This window comes from Oncorhynchus masou, chromosome 27, assembly GCF_036934945.1.
Source record: "Oncorhynchus masou masou isolate Uvic2021 chromosome 27, UVic_Omas_1.1, whole genome shotgun sequence".
NCBI classification, from domain to species: Eukaryota; Metazoa; Chordata; class Actinopteri; order Salmoniformes; family Salmonidae; genus Oncorhynchus; species Oncorhynchus masou.
In genome coordinates this window covers 62617602-62637167 of record NC_088238.1, presented here as the reverse complement: position 1 = coordinate 62637167, position 19566 = coordinate 62617602, and the positions used below count along the sequence as shown (strand labels likewise).

General features: G+C 49.2%; 1 protein-coding gene across 3 annotated transcripts; it reads right to left on the bottom strand.

Moving 5' to 3' along the window:
• Window positions 1-229: 229 nt before the first annotated feature.
• On the bottom strand, window positions 230-18415 carry LOC135516490 (zinc finger protein 638-like). Of its 3 annotated transcripts, none has more exons than XM_064940832.1 (7): window positions 17957-18415; window positions 12106-14410; window positions 10327-10388; window positions 9991-10023; window positions 9505-9795; window positions 9205-9335; window positions 230-531 (listed from the first exon to the last, which is right to left on the bottom strand). In XM_064940832.1, exons 2-7 carry the CDS (start codon window positions 13654-13656, stop codon window positions 245-247), a joined length of 2355 nt encoding a protein of 784 aa, XP_064796904.1. In that variant the 5' UTR covers window positions 13657-14410; window positions 17957-18415; the 3' UTR covers window positions 230-244. The 3 variants fall into 3 exon arrangements, with proteins under 3 accessions (XP_064796904.1, XP_064796903.1, XP_064796905.1); XM_064940831.1 differs by having other exon boundaries at window positions 12106-14120; XM_064940833.1 differs by lacking the exon at window positions 17957-18415 and adding an exon at window positions 17589-17947 and having other exon boundaries at window positions 12106-14120.
• Between the last annotated feature and the right edge of the window lie 1151 nt (window positions 18416-19566).

Here is a 19566-nt window from a genome sequence, read left to right as displayed (position 1 = left end):
GCTGTCTGAAGGTCTTCACCCATGTGGGGCGGCAGGGTAGCCTAGTGGTTAGAGCGTTGGACTAGTAACCGGAAGGTTGCGAGTTCAAACCCCGAGCTGACAAGGTACCAATCTGTTGTTCTGCCCCTGAACAGGCAGTTAACCCACTGTTCCTCGGCCGTCATTGAAAATAAGAATTTGTTCTTAACTGACTTGCCTAGTTCTTAACTGACTTGCCTAAAAAAATCTTATTTTATTTATTTTTTTAACCCACACAAAGGCATACCTTGGAAGGAGCTGAGCTGGACGATTTGAAGGATGATTTGGAGGGTGATGAGGATTTCTTGTTTGATGTCCTCCCAGATCCGGTGCCTGCCTTGCCACCCTTGGACGTTCCCGTTTCAGTCTTCCGGGAGGAGGAGCGGCCTCCCTTGCCGGCACCTCCCTTGGCAGAAGTGGCTCCTTTCTTTTTGGCGAGCTCGGCCAGGAGAGCAGGGGCCAGGGACTGCATCAGAACTTCTAGACTGGTGTTCTTAGTCAGGGAGAGGCCAGCTGGAATACAAAGGCATGGATCAAAGAGAGGCCAGCTGGAAGGAGAGGAGGTGACATTGGGTCAGGGTGTGAGAGATTAGTAATGTACTGGTTCTCTTGACCAGAGTGTAGAAGAATGAATCAATGTGATTTCCTTGATTCTTCACATCCTCTCGACCAACCTTCCATCTCAAAACTAATTGGAGGAGAAAAGCTGAAGTTCCTCCCCCCACTTTTGAAGGCGAGAGGAATCAAGGAAAGACCATTGAGATTCAACTGCACCTCTTCACACAGCATCATTAACCCTGGGCTATCCTTCAGGCTAAGACAGTCCCTGGGTTGAGGTCAGTGTTTACCCTGGGCTAAGGTCAGTGTTTACCCTGGGCTAAGGTCAGTGTTTACCCTGGGCTGAGGTCAGTGTTTACCCTGGGCTGAGGTCAGTGTTTACCCTGGGCTGAGGTCAGTGTTTACCCTGGGCTAAGGTCAGTGTTTACCCTGGTCTAAGCTCAGTGTTTACCCTGGGCTAAGGTCAGTGTTTACCCTGGGCTAAGGTCAGTGTGCTGAGGTCAGTGTTTACCCTGGGCTAAGGTCAGTGTTTACCCTGGGCTAAGGTCAGTGTTTACCCTGGGCTAAGGTCAGTGTTTACCCTGGGCTAAGGTCAGTGTTTACCCTGGGCTAAGGTCAGTGTTTACCCTGGGCTAAGGTCAGTGTTTACCCTGGGCTAAGGTCAGTGTTTACCCTGGGCTAAGGTCAGTGTTTACCCTGGGCTAAGGTCAGTGTTTACCCTGGGCTAAGGTCAGTGTGCTGAGGTCAGTGTTAACCCTGGGCTAAGGTCAGTGTGCTGAGGTCAGTGTTTACCCTGGGCTAAGGTCAGTGTTAACCCTGGGTTAAGGTCAGTGTTTACCCTGGGCTAAGGTCAGTGTTTACCCTGGGCTGAGGTCAGTGTTAACCCTGGGCTGAGGTCAGTGTTAACCCTGGGCTGAGGTCAGTGTTAACCCTGTGTTGAGGTCAGTTTTAACCCTGGGCTGAGGTCAGTGTTAACCCTGGGCTGAGGTCAGTGTTTACCCTGGGCTGAGGTCAGTGTTTACCCTGGGCTGAGGTCAGTGTTTACCCTGGGCTGAGGTCAGTGTTTACCCTGGGCTGAGGTCAGTGTTTACCCTGGGCTGAGGTCAGTGTTTACCCTGGGCTGAGGTCAGTGTTTACCCTGGGCTGAGGTCAGTGTTTACCCTGGGCTAAGGTCAGTGTTAACCCTGGGCTGAGGTCAGTGTTTACCCTGGGCTGAGGTCAGTGTTTACCCTGGGCTGAGGTCAGTGTTTACCCTGGGCTGAGGTCAGTGTTTACCCTGGGCTGAGGTCAGTGTTTACCCTGGGCTGAGGTCAGTGTTTACCCTGGGCTGAGGTCAGTGTTTACCCTGGGCTGAGGTCAGTGTTTACCCTGGGCTAAGGTCAGTGTTAACCCTGGGCTAAGGTCAGTGTTAACCCTGGGCTGAGGTCAGTGTTTACCCTGGGCTGAAGTCAGTGTTTACCCTGGGCTAAGGTCAGTGTGCTGAGGTCAGTGTTTACCCTGGGCTGAGGTCAGTGTTAACCCTGGGCTAAGGTCAGTGTGCTGAGGTCAGTGTTAACCCTGGGTTAAGGTCAGTGTTTACCCTGGGCTAAGGTCAGTGTTTACCCTGGGCTAAGGTCAGTGTTTACCCTGGGCTAAGGTCAGTGTTTACCCTGGGCTAAGGTCAGTGTTTACCCTGGGCTAAGGTCAGTGTTTACCCTGGGCTAAGGTCAGTGTTTACCCTGGGCTAAGGTCAGTGTTTACCCTGGGCTAAGCTCAGTGTTTACCCTGGGCTAAGGTCAGTGTTAACCCTGGGCTAAGGTCAGTGTTAACCCTGGGCTAAGGTCAGTGTTAACCCTGGGCTAAGGTCAGTGTTTACCCTGGGCTAAGGTCAGTGTTTACCCTGGGCTAAGGTCAGTGTGCTGAGGTCAGTGTTAACCCTGGGCTGAGGTCAGTGTTAACCCTGGGTTGAGGTCAGTGTTAACCCTGGGCTGAGGTCAGTGTTAACCCTGGGCTAAGGTCAGTGTTAACCCTGGGCTAAGGTCAGTGTTTACCCTGGGCTGAGGTCAGTGTTTACCCTGGGCTGAGGTCAGTGTTTACCCTGGGCTAAGGTCAGTGTTTACCCTGGGCTAAGGTCAGTGTTTACCCTGGGCTAAGGTCAGTGTTTACCCTGGGCTAAGGTCAGTGTTTACCCTGGGCTGAGGTCAGTGTTTACCCTGGGCTGAGGTCAGTGTTTACCCTGGGCTAAGGTCAGTGTTTACCCTGGGCTAAGGTCAGTGTTAACCCTGGGCTGAGGTCAGTGTGCTGAGGTCAGTGTTTACCCTGGGCTGAGGTCAGTGTTAACCCTGGGCTGAGGTCAGTGTGCTGAGGTCAGTGTTTACCCTGGGCTGAGGTCAGTGTTTACCCTGGGCTAAGGTCAGTGTGCTGAGGTCAGTGTTTACCCTGGGCTGAGGTCAGTGTTAACCCTGGGCTAAGGTCAGTGTGCTGAGGTCAGTGTTTACCCTGGGCTGAGGTCAGTGTTTACCCTGGGCTAAGGTCAGTGTGCTGAGGTCAGTGTTTACCCTGGGCTGAGGTCAGTGTTAACCCTGGGCTAAGGTCAGTGTTAACCCTGGGCTAAGGTCAGTGTTTACCCTGGGCTAAGGTCAGTGTTAACCCTGGGCTAAGGTCAGTGTTTACCCTGGGCTGAGGTCAGTGTTTACCCTGGGCTGAGGTCAGTGTTTACCCTGGGCTAAGGTCAGTGTTTACCCTGGGCTAAGGTCAGTGTTTACCCTGGGCTAAGGTCAGTGTTTACCCTGGGCTAAGGTCAGTGTTTACCCTGGGCTAAGGTCAGTGTTTACCCTGGGCTAAGGTCAGTGTTTACCCTGGGCTAAGGTCAGTGTGCTGAGGTCAGTGTTTACCCTGGGCTAAGGTCAGTGTTAACCCTGGGCTGAGGTCAGTGTTTACCCTGGGCTAAGGTCAGTGTTTACCCTGGGCTAAGGTCAGTGTTTACCCTGGGCTAAGGTCAGTGTTAACCCTGGGCTGAGGTCAGTGTTAACCCTGGGTTGAGGTCAGTGTTTACCCTGGGCTGAGGTCAGTGTTTACCCTGGGCTGAGGTCAGTGTTTACCCTGGGCTGAGGTCAGTGTTTACCCTGGGCTGAGGTCAGTGTTTACCCTGGGCTAAGGTCAGTGTGCTGAGGTCAGTGTTAACCCTGGGCTGAGGTCAGTGTTTACCCTGGGCTAAGGTCAGTGTTTACCCTGGGCTAAGGTCAGTGTTTACCCTGGGCTAAGGTCAGTGTTTACCCTGGGCTAAGGTCAGTGTTTACCCTGGGCTAAGGTCAGTGTTTACCCTGGGCTAAGGTCAGTGTTTACCCTGGGCTAAGGTCAGTGTTTACCCTGGGCTAAGGTCAGTGTTTACCCTGGGCTAAGGTCAGTGTTTACCCTGGGCTAAGGTCAGTGTTAACCCTGGGCTAAGGTCAGTGTTAACCCTGGGCTAAGGTCAGTGTTAACCCTGGGCTAAGGTCAGTGTTAACCCTGGGCTAAGGTCAGTGTTTACCCTGGGCTAAGGTCAGTGTTTACCCTGGGCTAAGGTCAGTGTTTACCCTGGGCTAAGGTCAGTGTGCTGAGGTCAGTGTTAACCCTGGGCTAAGGTCAGTGTTAACCCTGGGCTAAGGTCAGTGTTAACCCTGGGCTAAGGTCAGTGTTTACCCTGGGCTAAGGTCAGTGTTTACCCTGGGCTAAGGTCAGTGTGCTGAGGTCAGTGTTAACCCTGGGCTGAGGTCAGTGTTAACCCTGGGTTGAGGTCAGTGTTAACCCTGGGCTAAGGTCAGTGTTAACCCTGGGCTAAGGTCAGTGTTTACCCTGGGCTGAGGTCAGTGTTTACCCTGGGCTGAGGTCAGTGTTTACCCTGGGCTGAGGTCAGTGTTTACCCTGGGCTGAGGTCAGTGTTTACCCTGGGCTAAGGTCAGTGTTAACCCTGGGCTAAGGTCAGTGTTTACCCTGGGCTGAGGTCAGTGTTTACCCTGGGCTGAGGTCAGTGTTTACCCTGGGCTGAGGTCAGTGTTTACCCTGGGCTGAGGTCAGTGTTTACCCTGGGCTGAGGTCAGTGTTAACCCTGGGCTAAGGTCAGTGTTTACCCTGGGCTGAGGTCAGTGTTAACCCTGGGCTGAGGTCAGTGTTAACCCTGGGCTGAGGTCAGTGTTTACCCTGGGCTGAGGTCAGTGTTTACCCTGGGCTGAGGTCAGTGTTTACCCTGGGCTGAGGTCAGTGTTTACCCTGGGCTGAGGTCAGTGTTTACCCTGGGCTGAGGTCAGTGTTTACCCTGGGCTGAGGTCAGTGTTTACCCTGGGCTGAGGTCAGTGTTTACCCTGGGCTGAGGTCAGTGTTTACCCTGGGCTGAGGTCAGTGTTTACCCTGGGCTAAGGTCAGTGTGCTGAGGTCAGTGTTTACCCTGGGCTGAGGTCAGTGTTTACCCTGGGCTAAGGTCAGTGTTTACCCTGGGCTAAGGTCAGTGTGCTGAGGTCAGTGTTAACCCTGGGCTGAGGTCAGTGTTAACCCTGGGTTGAGGTCAGTGTTAACCCTGGGCTGAGGTCAGTGTTAACCCTGGGCTAAGGTCAGTGTTAACCCTGGGCTGAGGTCAGTGTTTACCCTGGGCTGAGGTCAGTGTTTACCCTGGGCTAAGGTCAGTGTTTACCCTGGGCTAAGGTCAGTGTGCTGAGGTCAGTGTTTACCCTGGGCTGAGGTCAGTGTTAACCCTGGGCTGAGGTCAGTGTGCTGAGGTCAGTGTTTACCCTGGGCTGAGGTCAGTGTTTACCCTGGGCTAAGATCAGGGTGCTGAGGTCAGTGTTTACCCTGGGCTGAGGTCAGTGTTTACCCTGGGCTGAGGTCAGTGTTTACCCTGGGCTGAGGTCAGTGTTTACCCTGGGCTGAGGTCAGTGTTTACCCTGGGCTGAGGTCAGTGTTTACCCTGGGCTGAGGTCAGTGTTTACCCTGGGCTAAGGTCAGTGTTTACCCTGGGCTAAGGTCAGTGTGCTGAGGTCAGTGTTTACCCTGGGCTGAGGTCAGTGTTAACCCTGGGCTGAGGTCAGTGTGCTGAGGTCAGTGTTTACCCTGGGCTGAGGTCAGTGTTTACCCTGGGCTAAGATCAGTGTGCTGAGGTCAGTGTTTACCCTGGGCTGAGGTCAGTGTTAACCCTGGGCTAAGGTCAGTGTGCTGAGGTCAGTGTTTACCCTGGGCTGAGGTCAGTGTTTACCCTGGGCTAAGGTCAGTGTGCTGAGGTCAGTGTTTACCCTGGGCTGAGGTCAGTGTTTACCCTGGGCTGAGGTCAGTGTTTACCCTGGGTTGAGGTCAGTGTTTACCCTGGGCTGAGGTCAGTGTTTACCCTGGGCTGAGGTCAGTGTTTACCCTGGGCTGAGGTCAGTGTTTACCCTGGGCTAAGGTCAGTGTGCTGAGGTCAGTGTTTACCCTGGGCTGAGGTCAGTGTTTACCCTGGGCTAAGGTCAGTGTGCTGAGGTCAGTGTTTACCCTGGGCTGAGGTCAGTGTTTACCCTGGGCTGAGGTCAGTGTTTACCCTGGGTTGAGGTCAGTGTTTACCCTGGGCTGAGGTCAGTGTTTACCCTGGGCTGAGGTCAGTGTTTACCCTGGGCTGAGGTCAGTGTTTACCCTGGGCTAAGGTCAGTGTGCTGAGGTCAGTGTTTACCCTGGGCTAAGGTCAGTGTTTACCCTGGGCTAAGGTCAGTGTTTACCCTGGGCTAAGGTCAGTGTTTACCCTGGGCTAAGGTCAGTGTTTACCCTGGGCTAAGGTCAGTGTTTACCCTGGGCTAAGGTCAGTGTTTACCCTGGGCTAAGGTCAGTGTTTACCCTGGGCTAAGGTCAGTGTTTACCCTGGGCTAAGGTCAGTGTTTACCCTGGGCTAAGGTCAGTGTTTACCCTGGGCTAAGGTCAGTGTTTACCCTGGGCTAAGGTCAGTGTTTACCCTGGGCTAAGGTCAGTGTTAACCCTGGGCTAAGGTCAGTGTTTACCCTGGGCTAAGGTCAGTGTTTACCCTGGGCTAAGGTCAGTGTTTACCCTGGGCTAAGGTCAGTGTGCTGAGGTCAGTGTTAACCCTGGGCTGAGGTCAGTGTTAACCCTGGGCTGAGGTCAGTGTTAACCCTGGGTTGAGGTCAGTGTTAACCCTGGGCTGAGGTCAGTGTTTACCCTGGGCTGAGGTCAGTGTTTACCCTGGGCTGAGGTCAGTGTTTACCCTGGGCTGAGGTCAGTGTTTACCCTGGGCTAAGGTCAGTGTTAACCCTGGGCTAAGGTCAGTGTTTACCCTGGGCTGAGGTCAGTGTTTACCCTGGGCTGAGGTCAGTGTTTACCCTGGGCTAAGGTCAGTGTTTACCCTGGGCTAAGGTCAGTGTGCTGAGGTCAGTGTTTACCCTGGGCTGAGGTCAGTGTTAACCCTGGGCTGAGGTCAGTGTTTACCCTGGGCTGAGGTCAGTGTTTACCCTGGGCTAAGGTCAGTGTTTACCCTGGGCTAAGGTCAGTGTTTACCCTGGGCTAAGGTCAGTGTTAACCCTGGGTTGAGGTCAGTGTTTACCCTGGGCTGAGGTCAGTGTTTACCCTGGGCTGAGGTCAGTGTTTACCCTGGGCTGAGGTCAGTGTTTACCCTGGGCTGAGGTCAGTGTTTACCCTGGGCTGAGGTCAGTGTTTACCCTGGGCTGAGGTCAGTGTTTACCCTGGGCTGAGGTCAGTGTTTACCCTGGGCTGAGGTCAGTGTTTACCCTGGGCTGAGGTCAGTGTTTACCCTGGGCTGAGGTCAGTGTTTACCCTGGGCTAAGGTCAGTGTTTACCCTGGGCTAAGGTCAGTGTGCTGAGGTCAGTGTTTACCCTGGGCTAAGGTCAGTGTTTACCCTGGGCTAAGGTCAGTGTTTACCCTGGGCTAAGGTCAGTGTTTACCCTGGGCTAAGGTCAGTGTTTACCCTGGGCTAAGGTCAGTGTTTACCCTGGGCTAAGGTCAGTGTTTACCCTGGGCTAAGGTCAGTGTTTACCCTGGGCTAAGGTCAGTGTTTACCCTGGGCTAAGGTCAGTGTTAACCCTGGGCTAAGGTCAGTGTTAACCCTGGGCTAAGGTCAGTGTTAACCCTGGGCTAAGGTCAGTGTTTACCCTGGGCTAAGGTCAGTGTGCTGAGGTCAGTGTTAACCCTGGGCTGAGGTCAGTGTTAACCCTGGGCTAAGGTCAGTGTTTACCCTGGGCTGAGGTCAGTGTTTACCCTGGGCTGAGGTCAGTGTTTACCCTGGGCTGAGGTCAGTGTTTACCCTGGGCTGAGGTCAGTGTTTACCCTGGGCTGAGGTCAGTGTTTACCCTGGGCTGAGGTCAGTGTTTACCCTGGGCTGAGGTCAGTGTTTACCCTGGGCTAAGGTCAGTGTGCTGAGGTCAGTGTTTACCCTGGGCTAAGATCAGTGTGCTGAGGTCAGTGTTTACCCTGGGCTGAGGTCAGTGTTAACCCTGGGCTAAGGTCAGTGTGCTGAGGTCAGTGTTTACCCTGGGCTGAGGTCAGTGTTTACCCTGGGCTAAGGTCAGTGTGCTGAGGTCAGTGTTTACCCTGGGCTGAGGTCAGTGTTAACCCTGGGCTAAGGTCAGTGTTAACCCTGGGCTAAGGTCAGTGTTAACCCTGGGCTAAGGTCAGTGTGCTGAGGTCAGTGTTTACCCTGGGCTGAGGTCAGTGTTTACCCTGGGCTAAGGTCAGTGTTTACCCTGGGCTGAGGTCAGTGTTTACCCTGGGCTGAGGTCAGTGTTTACCCTGGGTTGAGGTCAGTGTTTACCCTGGACTAAGGTCAGTGTTTACCCTGGACTAAGGTCAGTGTTTACCCTGGGCTAAGGTCAGTGTTTACCCTGGGCTAAGGTCAGTGTTTACCCTGGGCTGAGGTCAGTGTTAACCCTGGGCTGAGGTCAGTGTTTACCCTGGGCTGAGGTCAGTGTTTACCCTGGGCTGAGGTCAGTGTTTACCCTGGGCTGAGGTCAGTGTTAACCCTGGGCTGAGGTCAGTGTTTACCCTGGGCTGAGGTCAGTGTTTACCCTGGGCTGAGGTCAGTGTTTACCCTGGGCTGAGGTCAGTGTTTACCCTGGGCTAAGGTCAGTGTTTACCCTGGGCTGAGGTCAGTGTTTACCCTGGGCTGAGGTCAGTGTTTACCCTGGGCTGAGGTCAGTGTTTACCCTGGGCTGAGGTCAGTGTTTACCCTGGGCTGAGGTCAGTGTTTACCCTGGGCTGAGGTCAGTGTTTACCCTGGGCTAAGGTCAGTGTTTACCCTGGGCTAAGGTCAGTGTTTACCCTGGGCTAAGGTCAGTGTTTACCCTGGGCTAAGGTCAGTGTTTACCCTGGGCTAAGGTCAGTGTTTACCCTGGGCTAAGGTCAGTGTTTACCCTGGGCTGAGGTCAGTGTTTACCCTGGGCTGAGGTCAGTGTTTACCCTGGGCTAAGGTCAGTGTTTACCCTGGGCTAAGGTCAGTGTTTACCCTGGGCTGAGGTCAGTGTTTACCCTGGGCTGAGGTCAGTGTTTACCCTGGGCTAAGGTCAGTGTTTACCCTGGGCTAAGGTCAGTGTTTACCCTGGGCTAAGGTCAGTGTTAACCCTGGGCTAAGGTCAGTCACATCTCCTCACCGGGCTGTAAACAGGATAATAGTTCCCTCTCTCTCTTACCAGATGACTCCAGTAGTTTCTTGGCCAGGCTCTCAGCACTGCTAGACTTCTGCTGTCTGCTCTTCCCTCCTCCTGAAGGGCTGCTCTTCCTCGCTTCCCGACGCTCCCGCTCATAGCTCCTAGAACGCGACCTGGATGAATTAATTAACTTAAAATTATTTGAATTCATTTTATTCAAGTATAAAAAAAAAATAACATCCAGAGTAGCTTTCATTCATCTGAAAAAAATATACATTTAAAAAAAAAAAAAAAAAAAAAAAAGCACTACAATACAGTCTATTGACTTTTCTGTCATCTCACCTCCTCCGGGATGAAGAAGTTGTCTGGGGGCGGCGGGAACGCCGACGCTCCCGGTGCGAAGACGCCGACGCCGGAGGGTCACGCTCCCGACGCGAACCAGGAGACCGGGAACGCCGTCTGCCGGCGCTGTGTCTACGTTCCCGGGAGCGTTCCCTGGATCGAGGTCGGCGAGCAGCGGAGGAGGAGGAAGTGGTGCGGTAGGAGGAGGAGAGGCGTGGAGAAGGAGAACGGGAGGTGGTCTGGCGACGTTTGGAGGAACTCTGGTTGTTGTCATTTCTACTGGGAGCAGGGCTGGAGAGAGAGAGAGAGAAAAGGAGGGAGAGAGGAGAGGACGGAGAAAGAGAGGGAAGGAGAGAAGGGAACTAGGCCAGTAAGCACAGCCTGAAGAAGTTATTCTGGTTTAAAATGTAAGCTAAGAACTGAGTCAGCCATGACCTTCAGAGGGACCCCTTCTACTTTAGAACCCAGTACAGGGAACTTCCTCACCTTGATACAGTTTCCCCGTTCCAGTCAGGATACCTGGAAGAAGGAACAAGGTCATTAGCATACATGTACAACGTGATGGCGATCGTTGGGATCATCGATATCAATTCGCCTTTCTGCGATTCCTCGCATCCTATTTCCCTCGACCTCCTTTCTCAGCTGTATTGGAGGAGAAGCTATCGAGTCCCTCCACTCTAGGACTTTCTCCTCCAATGGACTTAAGAGGAGGAGATGGAGGGGAGAGGACACGAGGAATTGAGGAAAATACTAAATTTAGAAAGAGCCAGGCAGACATTATATTTAAAAAAAAAAAAAACAAAGACAGGAGACATAACCCACAATTTCCTGAGCAGCCGGCAGTTGTCGATGTGGAGGCTGGTGTTTTGATGCGCAATCCAGTTCTGTTGGTCAAAACAGAGACCACAGTCAGTCTGAGTCAGTCTCCACCGCTGCGCCCTCAAACAAGTCCTTTCAATATCAGTTTGGTTTGCCACCTTGCAGCTAGTGCAAAATGCGTTTTAACACAAAGTCCAATTTCTCTGCTTTACATAGCAGGAGTTAGTTAAAAAATGCTACACTACACAAATAACCTAGTTACACAGCCTCGTGACACACATTGCCTGTTCTACCAATACAACACTAGGTGGGTACGGCAAGAGTCTGTTGGGGGGGGGGTCTGATGGGGAAAGCAGCATCTGGAATCTTCTCTGTAGATTCTCTCGGCAGCCATCTTCTCCCCCCCCCCGCAAAAAAAAAACTATTAACAAAGTAACTAAATACATTGTATGAAAAGTTAGTAGAGGAGTATGTGGTGAGTTACTGTCATTGGTTTACTGTCATTGGTTTATATATATATAATAGAGAGAGAGAGATATATAGAGATAGAGAGAGAGAGAGAGATAGAGATATGGATAGATAGATATAGAGATATGGATAGATAGATATAGAGAGAGACATAGATATTGATAGAGATAGATACAGAGATAGATATAGATATATATAGATATATATATAGATAGATATAGAGAGAGAGAGAGACATATATATTGATAGATAGATACAGAGATAGATATAGAGATATATATAGATATATATATAGATAGATAGAGATATGGATAGATAGATAGAGATATAGAGCTAGATATAGAGATATGGATAGATAGATAGAGAGAGATATAGATAGATAGATATAGAGAGATAGATACGTGGCATAGTTATCTAAATCGTTCATTCATTGACCACGGTAAAGGCCTAGTGATAGAACAATGGGTAACTGTTTCCACAGAGTCAAAAAATCTTCAAAACACAGTCTGCCTCGGGCAAATCATGGTCATCGAAAGTCACACATTAAACTCAATGTCTTAGAAAGTCAACAGGGCCTTTACATACAAATACAATATTTCAAGAGGTTTGAAAAAACAGATATATAAGAAAAAGAAATCTCATGACATACAGTATTCAATAATTACAATATAATGTTGAATGCTGTCCAGGATTTAATGTTTACACATATTCCGAGTACACTCAAGCAATTTGCTAATATTTTACTCTAAAAAGCATAATCACATTATTTCCATCTGTTTTAGTACATCTCAACTCACCGTGCATTGGGGGGGGGGTCAACGAGTGGTACTCGCATCATAGCTAGACTTACGTTTTTGAATTAACAAAATGGAAACACATTCAACAAGAGAAGTCTTTAGATACAACATGAGATTCAAAGGGTTCAAGGATACACAAAACCAAAAAGTCAGTACGGAGGGGTTCAAGACCTGGGTTCACATACTATTTGACACGTACTATTCCAGAGCATATATATTTATATATTTTATTTTATATTTATTTCATATATTTGCTCGATTAAACTCCTGAAACTGCAATCAAGGCAGGCTGGAGCAGGGCTGTCATCGGAGGGCCAAAACACCCGTTTAATTATCTGGGACTGATTCAGACCCGGGATACCAGGTAGAAGTTGTTGTTTTTTTAAACTGTCGTGTTTCGGGCCTTCGAGGACCAGAATTGAACAGCCCCTTGGGCTAGAGAAAAAACTCAACGTATTTGAAATGGTATCTCAACTCAGGTCTGGTCAAGACAGGTTATAGTATGACGAAAACTCACCTTTAGCTGGGCACATTCTACGTTACAGAGAGAACAGGTATGAGGAAAGATTCTGGGAGAAGCTGCGGAGTAATCGCTCATCGTGGTCGGGGCCGGCAACCTCGTCGGCACCATCAACGTTGGGGGTGGGATGTTGATCTGCTGGAACATCGACGGAGGTGGACCCACCAGGGGAGGCGGACCAATCTGGGGAGGGGGACCCACCAGGGGAGGCGGACCAATCTGGGGAGGCGGACCCACCAGGGGAGGCGGACCCACCAGGGGAGGCGGACCCACCAGGGGAGGCGGACAAGTCACCGGAACGTGGCCGGGAGGGGGAACCGACGGATTCATGACGGGGAATAGGGGAGGCCACATGAGGGGTGGCGTGGGAGGAGGAATCCCCAATGGGATACCTCCGATCCTGAGTCTTGCATCTCCTCCAACTCCACCACTAAGAACCACCAGGTCGGACCGAGGCTGAACCTGGCCTCGAGCAGTGCCTCGATTCTGAGATGAGAGGAGTCGGTCGAGTCCTTGGTCTCCGCCGTGGACAGGGATGTTCATAGGTTTGGGTGCTGCTTTAGATAAGTCGTGGGTTTTGAAGGTCTTTTGGGTTAGGCTGGAAGGCGGAGGAAGACCGATACGAGTGTCGTTGTCATTCTTGGGGAGAGAGATAGAACTCTGGACTGAAGCGCTGCAAATCTGCTGTTGCTCGGGAAGGAATGAGGTCATGGATCTTCCAACACTGCCGTACGGTGTCCCGGTGTGCCCGCCTGGAGAGTCTCTGACAGAGTATTTCATCGACTCTTTCGGGAGCGGATCTTGTCCGCCGTAACTATTGGATCGAATATTGTCATAACTGTCGTATTTGGAAGCATCAATATTTCCATAATCAATAACTTTGCTCTGGCCTCCACCTAAGTGGTCCGACCCCGGGCTGGGTCTGTTGTCATGCCGATGATCCACATCCATGTTTCTATTGGCCTTACGGATGCAGATGTCTCTGAGGATGAAGGGCAGGTTGTCTGGGGTCAGCTGATCGTCTGGGTAGTGGCTCAGGAGCTCCAAGTCCTCGTTGGACAAGCCAAAACTCGCCAGGATGTTGCTGGCGGACTCTGGTGTGTACCGGGCTGGAGGATCGGGGCCAGACGAGGCGGAGACACTCAGGGGCGCCTCAGAACCCATTGAGGTGGGTCCCGGCTCTCCCGCACCACCAAACCCAGAGGTTTGGCTTTGGTACATCTGGGAGGTGGAAGGGGACGACTGAGGGAGGGGGGAGGAGAAGAGTTTAGAGGAAGCAGACTGGGCCAGGTGGCCAGACCAAGAGGCCATGGAGCTCTGCTGGTCGCTGCAGGACCGGCCAGAGGTGTAGCTACCCATCCCTACCCTAGACGAAAGCTCATCCCCGGGGTTGCGATTCAGGCGAAGATTCATTTGGGTCTGCTGGTTCTGTTTCTGCTGCACCATCTGGCTGAGCAGTCTCACGTCCTCTCTGGCCCAGCGGATGTGGTGGTCTATCTCCAACTCCGGGGTCATCTGCCCCAGGTTGTACCCCATCGAGGACATCATGCCCCCTGGCTGGAAAAACCAGAGGAACCACCAGTAGAGACAGGGCCCAGACCCAGGCGTGAGGCCAACAGAGGGTCCATCCCGGACTGGGCTTGTGTGAGTCCATACCGCCCCATCTGAGCTGGTGTTCTCTGGGCTTGTGAAGAGTACCGACCCCCTAACGGATTATATAGGGGATGGTACATGTTATTGGTGGTGGATGCCGCTTTCAAGAGGTTGAGGAAGAGGGCAAGAGGAGGATGGGGGTGAGGGAGGGTAGTGGATGGTTGGCACAGGTAACGGCGTTGGCGATGTTTCCCGCGGCAACGAGCTGATTGATGGCGAGCTGTGCTTTGAGCTGGGCCAGAAGCAGGGAGGTGTGGCATAAGAGGCGCTGCGGGGGTGGGATTCCAACTCCCAGCCCTCCAATCAGACTCAGCGGGCTCGAAAGGGGAGCAGCACAACGCTCCAATAGCAACGCAAAGCTGAAAGAGTTGGAAAGGAGAAAGACACAGAGAGGAGGATTATTGGTTGGTCTTCTCTCTGGCTCGTCCTGTGACAGGGCTACAGACAGTAGTAATCAAACTGGAAAACAAGACTGGCTTTTTGGGATTGATCAGTTTGGTCAGTTTCCATTTTGTTTCACACAAGCACTTTCAAAAATCAGTTCCGATCCAGGTCAAACTGTTCTAGCACAACTTCTAGAACATTGGGCTTCTGTTGTCTAGACAGAGCAGAGGATTGTTCATGTGTCTTCACTGGAGAAAACAAAAAACTGCAAGCAAACAGGGAACAGACAGGAAGGGGGGATAGGTGGTCATTGTAAAAACATACAAACATAACACACAGTTTTAGTGAAATTTGAAAGAAGGTGAACAGCTTTTTAACAAAGATTAGACTTAAACAACAACTGATATTTATACTTCATATCATGTACAACAAAATATAATATACTAAAATAGCGACATTGACCAAAAAGGAAAGGATAAACAAAGACAAACAGTCGATTCAGAAATTCAAAACAGGGCTGGTATCAAATACTACTGTAGCTAAAGTAACAGTTGTGGATCAGATTTACCTAAAGTAACAGTTGTGGATCAGATTTACCTAAAGTAACAGTTGTGGATCAGATTTACCTAAAGTAACAGTTGTGGATCAGATTTACCTAAAGTAACAGTTGTGGATCAGATTTACCTAAAGTAACAGTTGTGGATCAGATTTAGCCGAAGTATATATAAATACAATATATAAATACATTTTACTATGTTAATACATGATTCTACAATGTTGCAGTGGAACGAAGCCTATAATCTTGATAATAAAGCAACATCCATTAGCGAGAAACATTGTATTTCTTATTATTAAGCCCAATGCTGGACGAACGGGGCTCCCTATAGTTCAAGGACCTTACATGTTCTGTTTAGAGGCTCTAGGAGCCAAATGAGACAAATAATCCATCTAAACAATAAATAGAATTGGCAAAATTGCCGGTACGATTCTAGAAAGATAAATCTCCCATCAAAATAATTTAACAAATACAATAAGACTGATTTAACCCGTTTCATCACAACACATTTACGTGTTTTCAGACAGCTGTCTGTTTTCCGTAACCATGGAAACATGGCCGTGTGGGTTACCCTAAATCTAAATTAAAAAAATGTTCATTTTAACCTTTAGGTTTTTAGAAGAATACACCGCGAACACAGGTTACTACAGAACACTGAATTTGACGTACGCTGGCGAACACACCGACAGCGCATTTTTTGGTATCACCAGAAGAATTACATTTGTTTCCAACGTACCGTCGCGTTCGCCTCACAGCGTTGCAGAGGCAGTTGCGTTTCTGTGTGGTACCCTACGTTGGAAATATCGAACGTACGCAGCCGACCCTATGCCGTAAAACAACAAAATGAATAACGCTACACATTAGCACAAATCATCTGTTGTTTACTACTTGTAAGCAATGCAACTTACAAGTTTTTAAAACATTTTAAAAATTCAATGCATGGAACACAGACTGAAACCTGGTCCAGCAGACGAGTCGCAGCGGTGCAGTTCGCCTCCCGTTTAAATTAACTTCTGCAGAGGAAACACATACAGTTTTAAAACCTCTACATGATCGGCGGCTCCCCCTCTGCGCGTCTGTTGAGCTAACGTAGGCTACCGTGATTAGCACGAGGTTGAGCTAACGTAGGCTACTGTGATTAGCATGAGGTTGAGCTAACGTAGGCTACTGTGATTAGCACGAGGTTGAGCTAACGTAGGCTACTGTGATTAGCACGAGGTTGAGCTAACGTAGGCTACTGTGATTAGCACGAGGTTGAGCTAACGTAGGCTACTGTGATTAGCACGAGGTTGAGCTAACGTAGGCTACTGTGATTAGCATGAGGTTGAGCTAACGTAGGCTACCGTGATTAGCACGAGGTTGAGCTAACGTAGGCTACTGTGATTAGCACGAGGTTGAGTTAACGTAGGCTACTGTGATTAGCACGAGGTTGAGCTAACGTAGGCTACTGTGATTAGCATGAGGTTGAGTTAACGTAGGCTACTGTGATTAGCACGAGGTTGAGCTAACGTAGGCTACTGTGATTAGCACGAGGTTGAGCTAACGTAGGCTACTGTGATTAGCACGAGGTTGAGCTAACGTAGGCTACTGTGATTAGCACGAGGTTGAGCTAACGTAGGCTACTGTGATTAGCACGAGGTTGAGCTAACGTAGGCTACTGTGAATAGCATGAGGTTGTAAGTAACAAGAACATTTCCCAGGACATAGACATATCTGATATGGGCAGAAAGCTTAAATTATTGTTCATCTAACCGTGCTGTCCAATTTACAGTAGCTGTTACAGTGAAATAATACTATGCCATTGTTTGAGGAGAGTGAACAGTTATAAACTTGAAGATGTATTAACAAACCAATTAGGCACAATTGGGCAGACTTGATACAAAAATTTGAACAGAAATGCAATGGTTCATTGGATCAGTCTGAAGGAAAACAAAAACCGCACACTGCTCTTGATAGTATCACTGATGTTTAATAAGCTTTACTTCTCTGACTTCTATCTAAGCCTTAGCAATGCAGAAGCTGGTTGGCGGGCAAGCAGCGTGAGTGCAATAATTGAATAATGTAGATTTCTACATTTATTTTGCAACGCTTGCACACACAACGGGAGCGGTGTTGTCAGTCCGTCAGGTATGTCATTTCAGCTAACATTTTTTTTTAAAGGGGCGGATCCTTAAGAGGTTTTAAAGCAACAGGCGTGCACAAGGTGTCATGGCACACCAGAGGTACATTCACTTCCAATGGGACTCAGCAGCATTGCATTGCAGAGGCAGTTGCGGTGCATACGTTGGATTTAGCCATAGCGTAGACTTAAAGAAACAGTAGAAAAAGGTGAATATTGAATTTCTGCTGCACACATATCCACAAAACATTTTGAATTTTATAATGAAAGAAGTTTGACTGCAGAATGTTTTACGCAGCATTGATGTCGGTCAGATCTAGGTGTAACGTTCAGACTAAGTGTTGGGGCTCTTAAAACTTGCCCTTACAGAACAAACGTTTGTTATTAAAAAATAAGCAGGCTACAGCTACAATGTAAATGTTCACCTGCAAGCAAAAACGTTGGTTGGAGATTTTATCTAAAACAACAAATCGAATCAAATTCAAAATAAATATAAAAATATTTTAAACTGGACGTAAAAGTCGTGTATCTTTTAAAAACGCCATATATGCTTCTTGGGGGAAAAAAGAGCGGATGGCCGTGTCCTCAACCGGCTGAAAATCATTAGTCATCAGCTGGCGGCGAGACAACCTGCTAACCAACTAGCTTGTGTTAACGCTTGCAAAATGCCTTTCAAAACACATTCAGAATCGATAACCATGCAAATTCACAAATTAGAAAAACTCTGCCAATGTGTAAAACTTCACTAACACAAATGAAGTAACTCACGTTCGTAATGTTGAGTGTTTCACAGGCTTACAAACAGTTAGCCGATTAGCATTGCTAGCCAAACAATCATGTGCACGTGCTACATCCAAAGATATTGGGCCCTTCACCAAATATATGTAATGTATCAAACAGATTTTCACAGGAAAAACCACAACATTGGTTGTTGACTAGGCTGTGAAGGTTTAACTAGTTACTTGGCTTTGCTGCTTCAACTTTCCGCAAACAATCAGCCCGCCATGTTGGATTTCCTGTTTCGCAAAGGCCAAACCGACAGTTTCTACTTCCAGATGGACGGAGTTGTCCGTTTTAAAATCAAAGATATGAACAACAAAATCTCCTGTCATCTGAAATATGTTTTTGTGACATACCTTTCCTTATTTATTTTTTCGTTTGTTTTCTATGTAGATATCTCGTAGTGTACCGAATTTCTCTCTTTTCCGGCGGCTCCCGGACGCTTGACCAAAGATGTTTTTTTTTATATAACATAAACCAAGATAGACCACAGCCTGTCGTTTCCAAACGAGTCATAGTGGGCGGAGCCAAGCACAAAACGCTCACTATGAACTGCGCATGTGCAATAACTCGATTCCCATTTTCACTCCGAAACAACGCACTTTTTTTTTTTTTTTTTTACACCTTTGGCAAAAGGCAGTGTCTACAAAACTTAGTCCACTCTGTTCGTAACATATTCTCGTCTCGGTTGACAGAACTGTATTGAGATTAAATGTTTAATCGATTAGAAAATTAGCCAAATGTCAGCCAAAATCCATCACGTTCCCACCCCCACTCCCGGCAACTTGGCTTCCTCTCACTACCATATGTTCTCTCTGTGGTAAAACTAAGTAAAACCGATGTGCTCTTTAGTTTATTTCACTCGTCCCACAACACACAGACCCGACCAAATGAAAACAGAGCTGTAGATAGAAAAACATTGCATGAACATTTTTTCGCCAGATGGGGAACTCTAGCCCTACAGAATCACATTCACAGTTAAGCAACTGACCAATTTATAAATTATGTGTTAGCTCCTCAAGCTAATGTTATAGGCTTGAGCTCATAGGGCTGACACTGTTTAAATGCATGCAGGAGGGGCCCGGTTCAAATCAGCACCACTGTTGAGTAGTCCACCAGACATGGAGATATGGATAGAGATGAAGCAGAAGGAGAAGGATGGAGATATGATGGAGAGATGAGGCAGGAGGAGAAGGATGGAGAGATGAGGCAGGAGGAGAAGGATGGAGGCAGGAGTAGAGGGATGGAGAGGTGTGGCAGGAGGAGAGGGATGGAGAGATGAGGCAGGAGGAGAGGGATGGAGAGAAGAATGCAGGAGAAGGATGGAGAGAAGGATGGAGAGAAGAATGCAGGAGAAGGATGGAGAGAAGGATGGAGAGAAGAATGCAGGAGAAGGATGGAGAGAAGGATGGAGAGAAGAATGCAGGAGAAGGATGGAGAGAAGGATGCAGGAGAAGGATGGAGAGAAGAATGCAGGAGAAGGATGGAGAGAAGGATGCAGGAGAAGGATGGAGAGAAGAATGCAGGAGAAGGATGGAGAGAAGAATGCAGGAGAAGGATGGAGAGAAGAATGCAGGAGAAGGATGGAGAGAAGGATGCAGGAGAAGGATGGAGAGAAGAATGCAGGAGAAGGATGGAGAGAAGGATGCAGGAGAAGGATGGAGAGAAGAATGCAGGAGAAGGATGGAGAGAAGGATGGAGAGAAGAATGCAGGAGAAGGATGGAGAGAAGGATGCAGGAGAAGGATGGAGAGAAGAATGCAGGAGAAGGATGGAGAGAAGGATGGAGAGAAGAATGCAGGAGAAGGATGGAGAGAAGGATGCAGGAGAAGGATGGAGAGATGTGGCAGGAGGAGATTGATAGGAACACAGTCCCACTACCCTCCATCACAGGGAAACGACAGGCACACAGTCCCACTACCCCTCCATCACAGGGAAACGACAGGCACACAGTCCCACTACCCCTC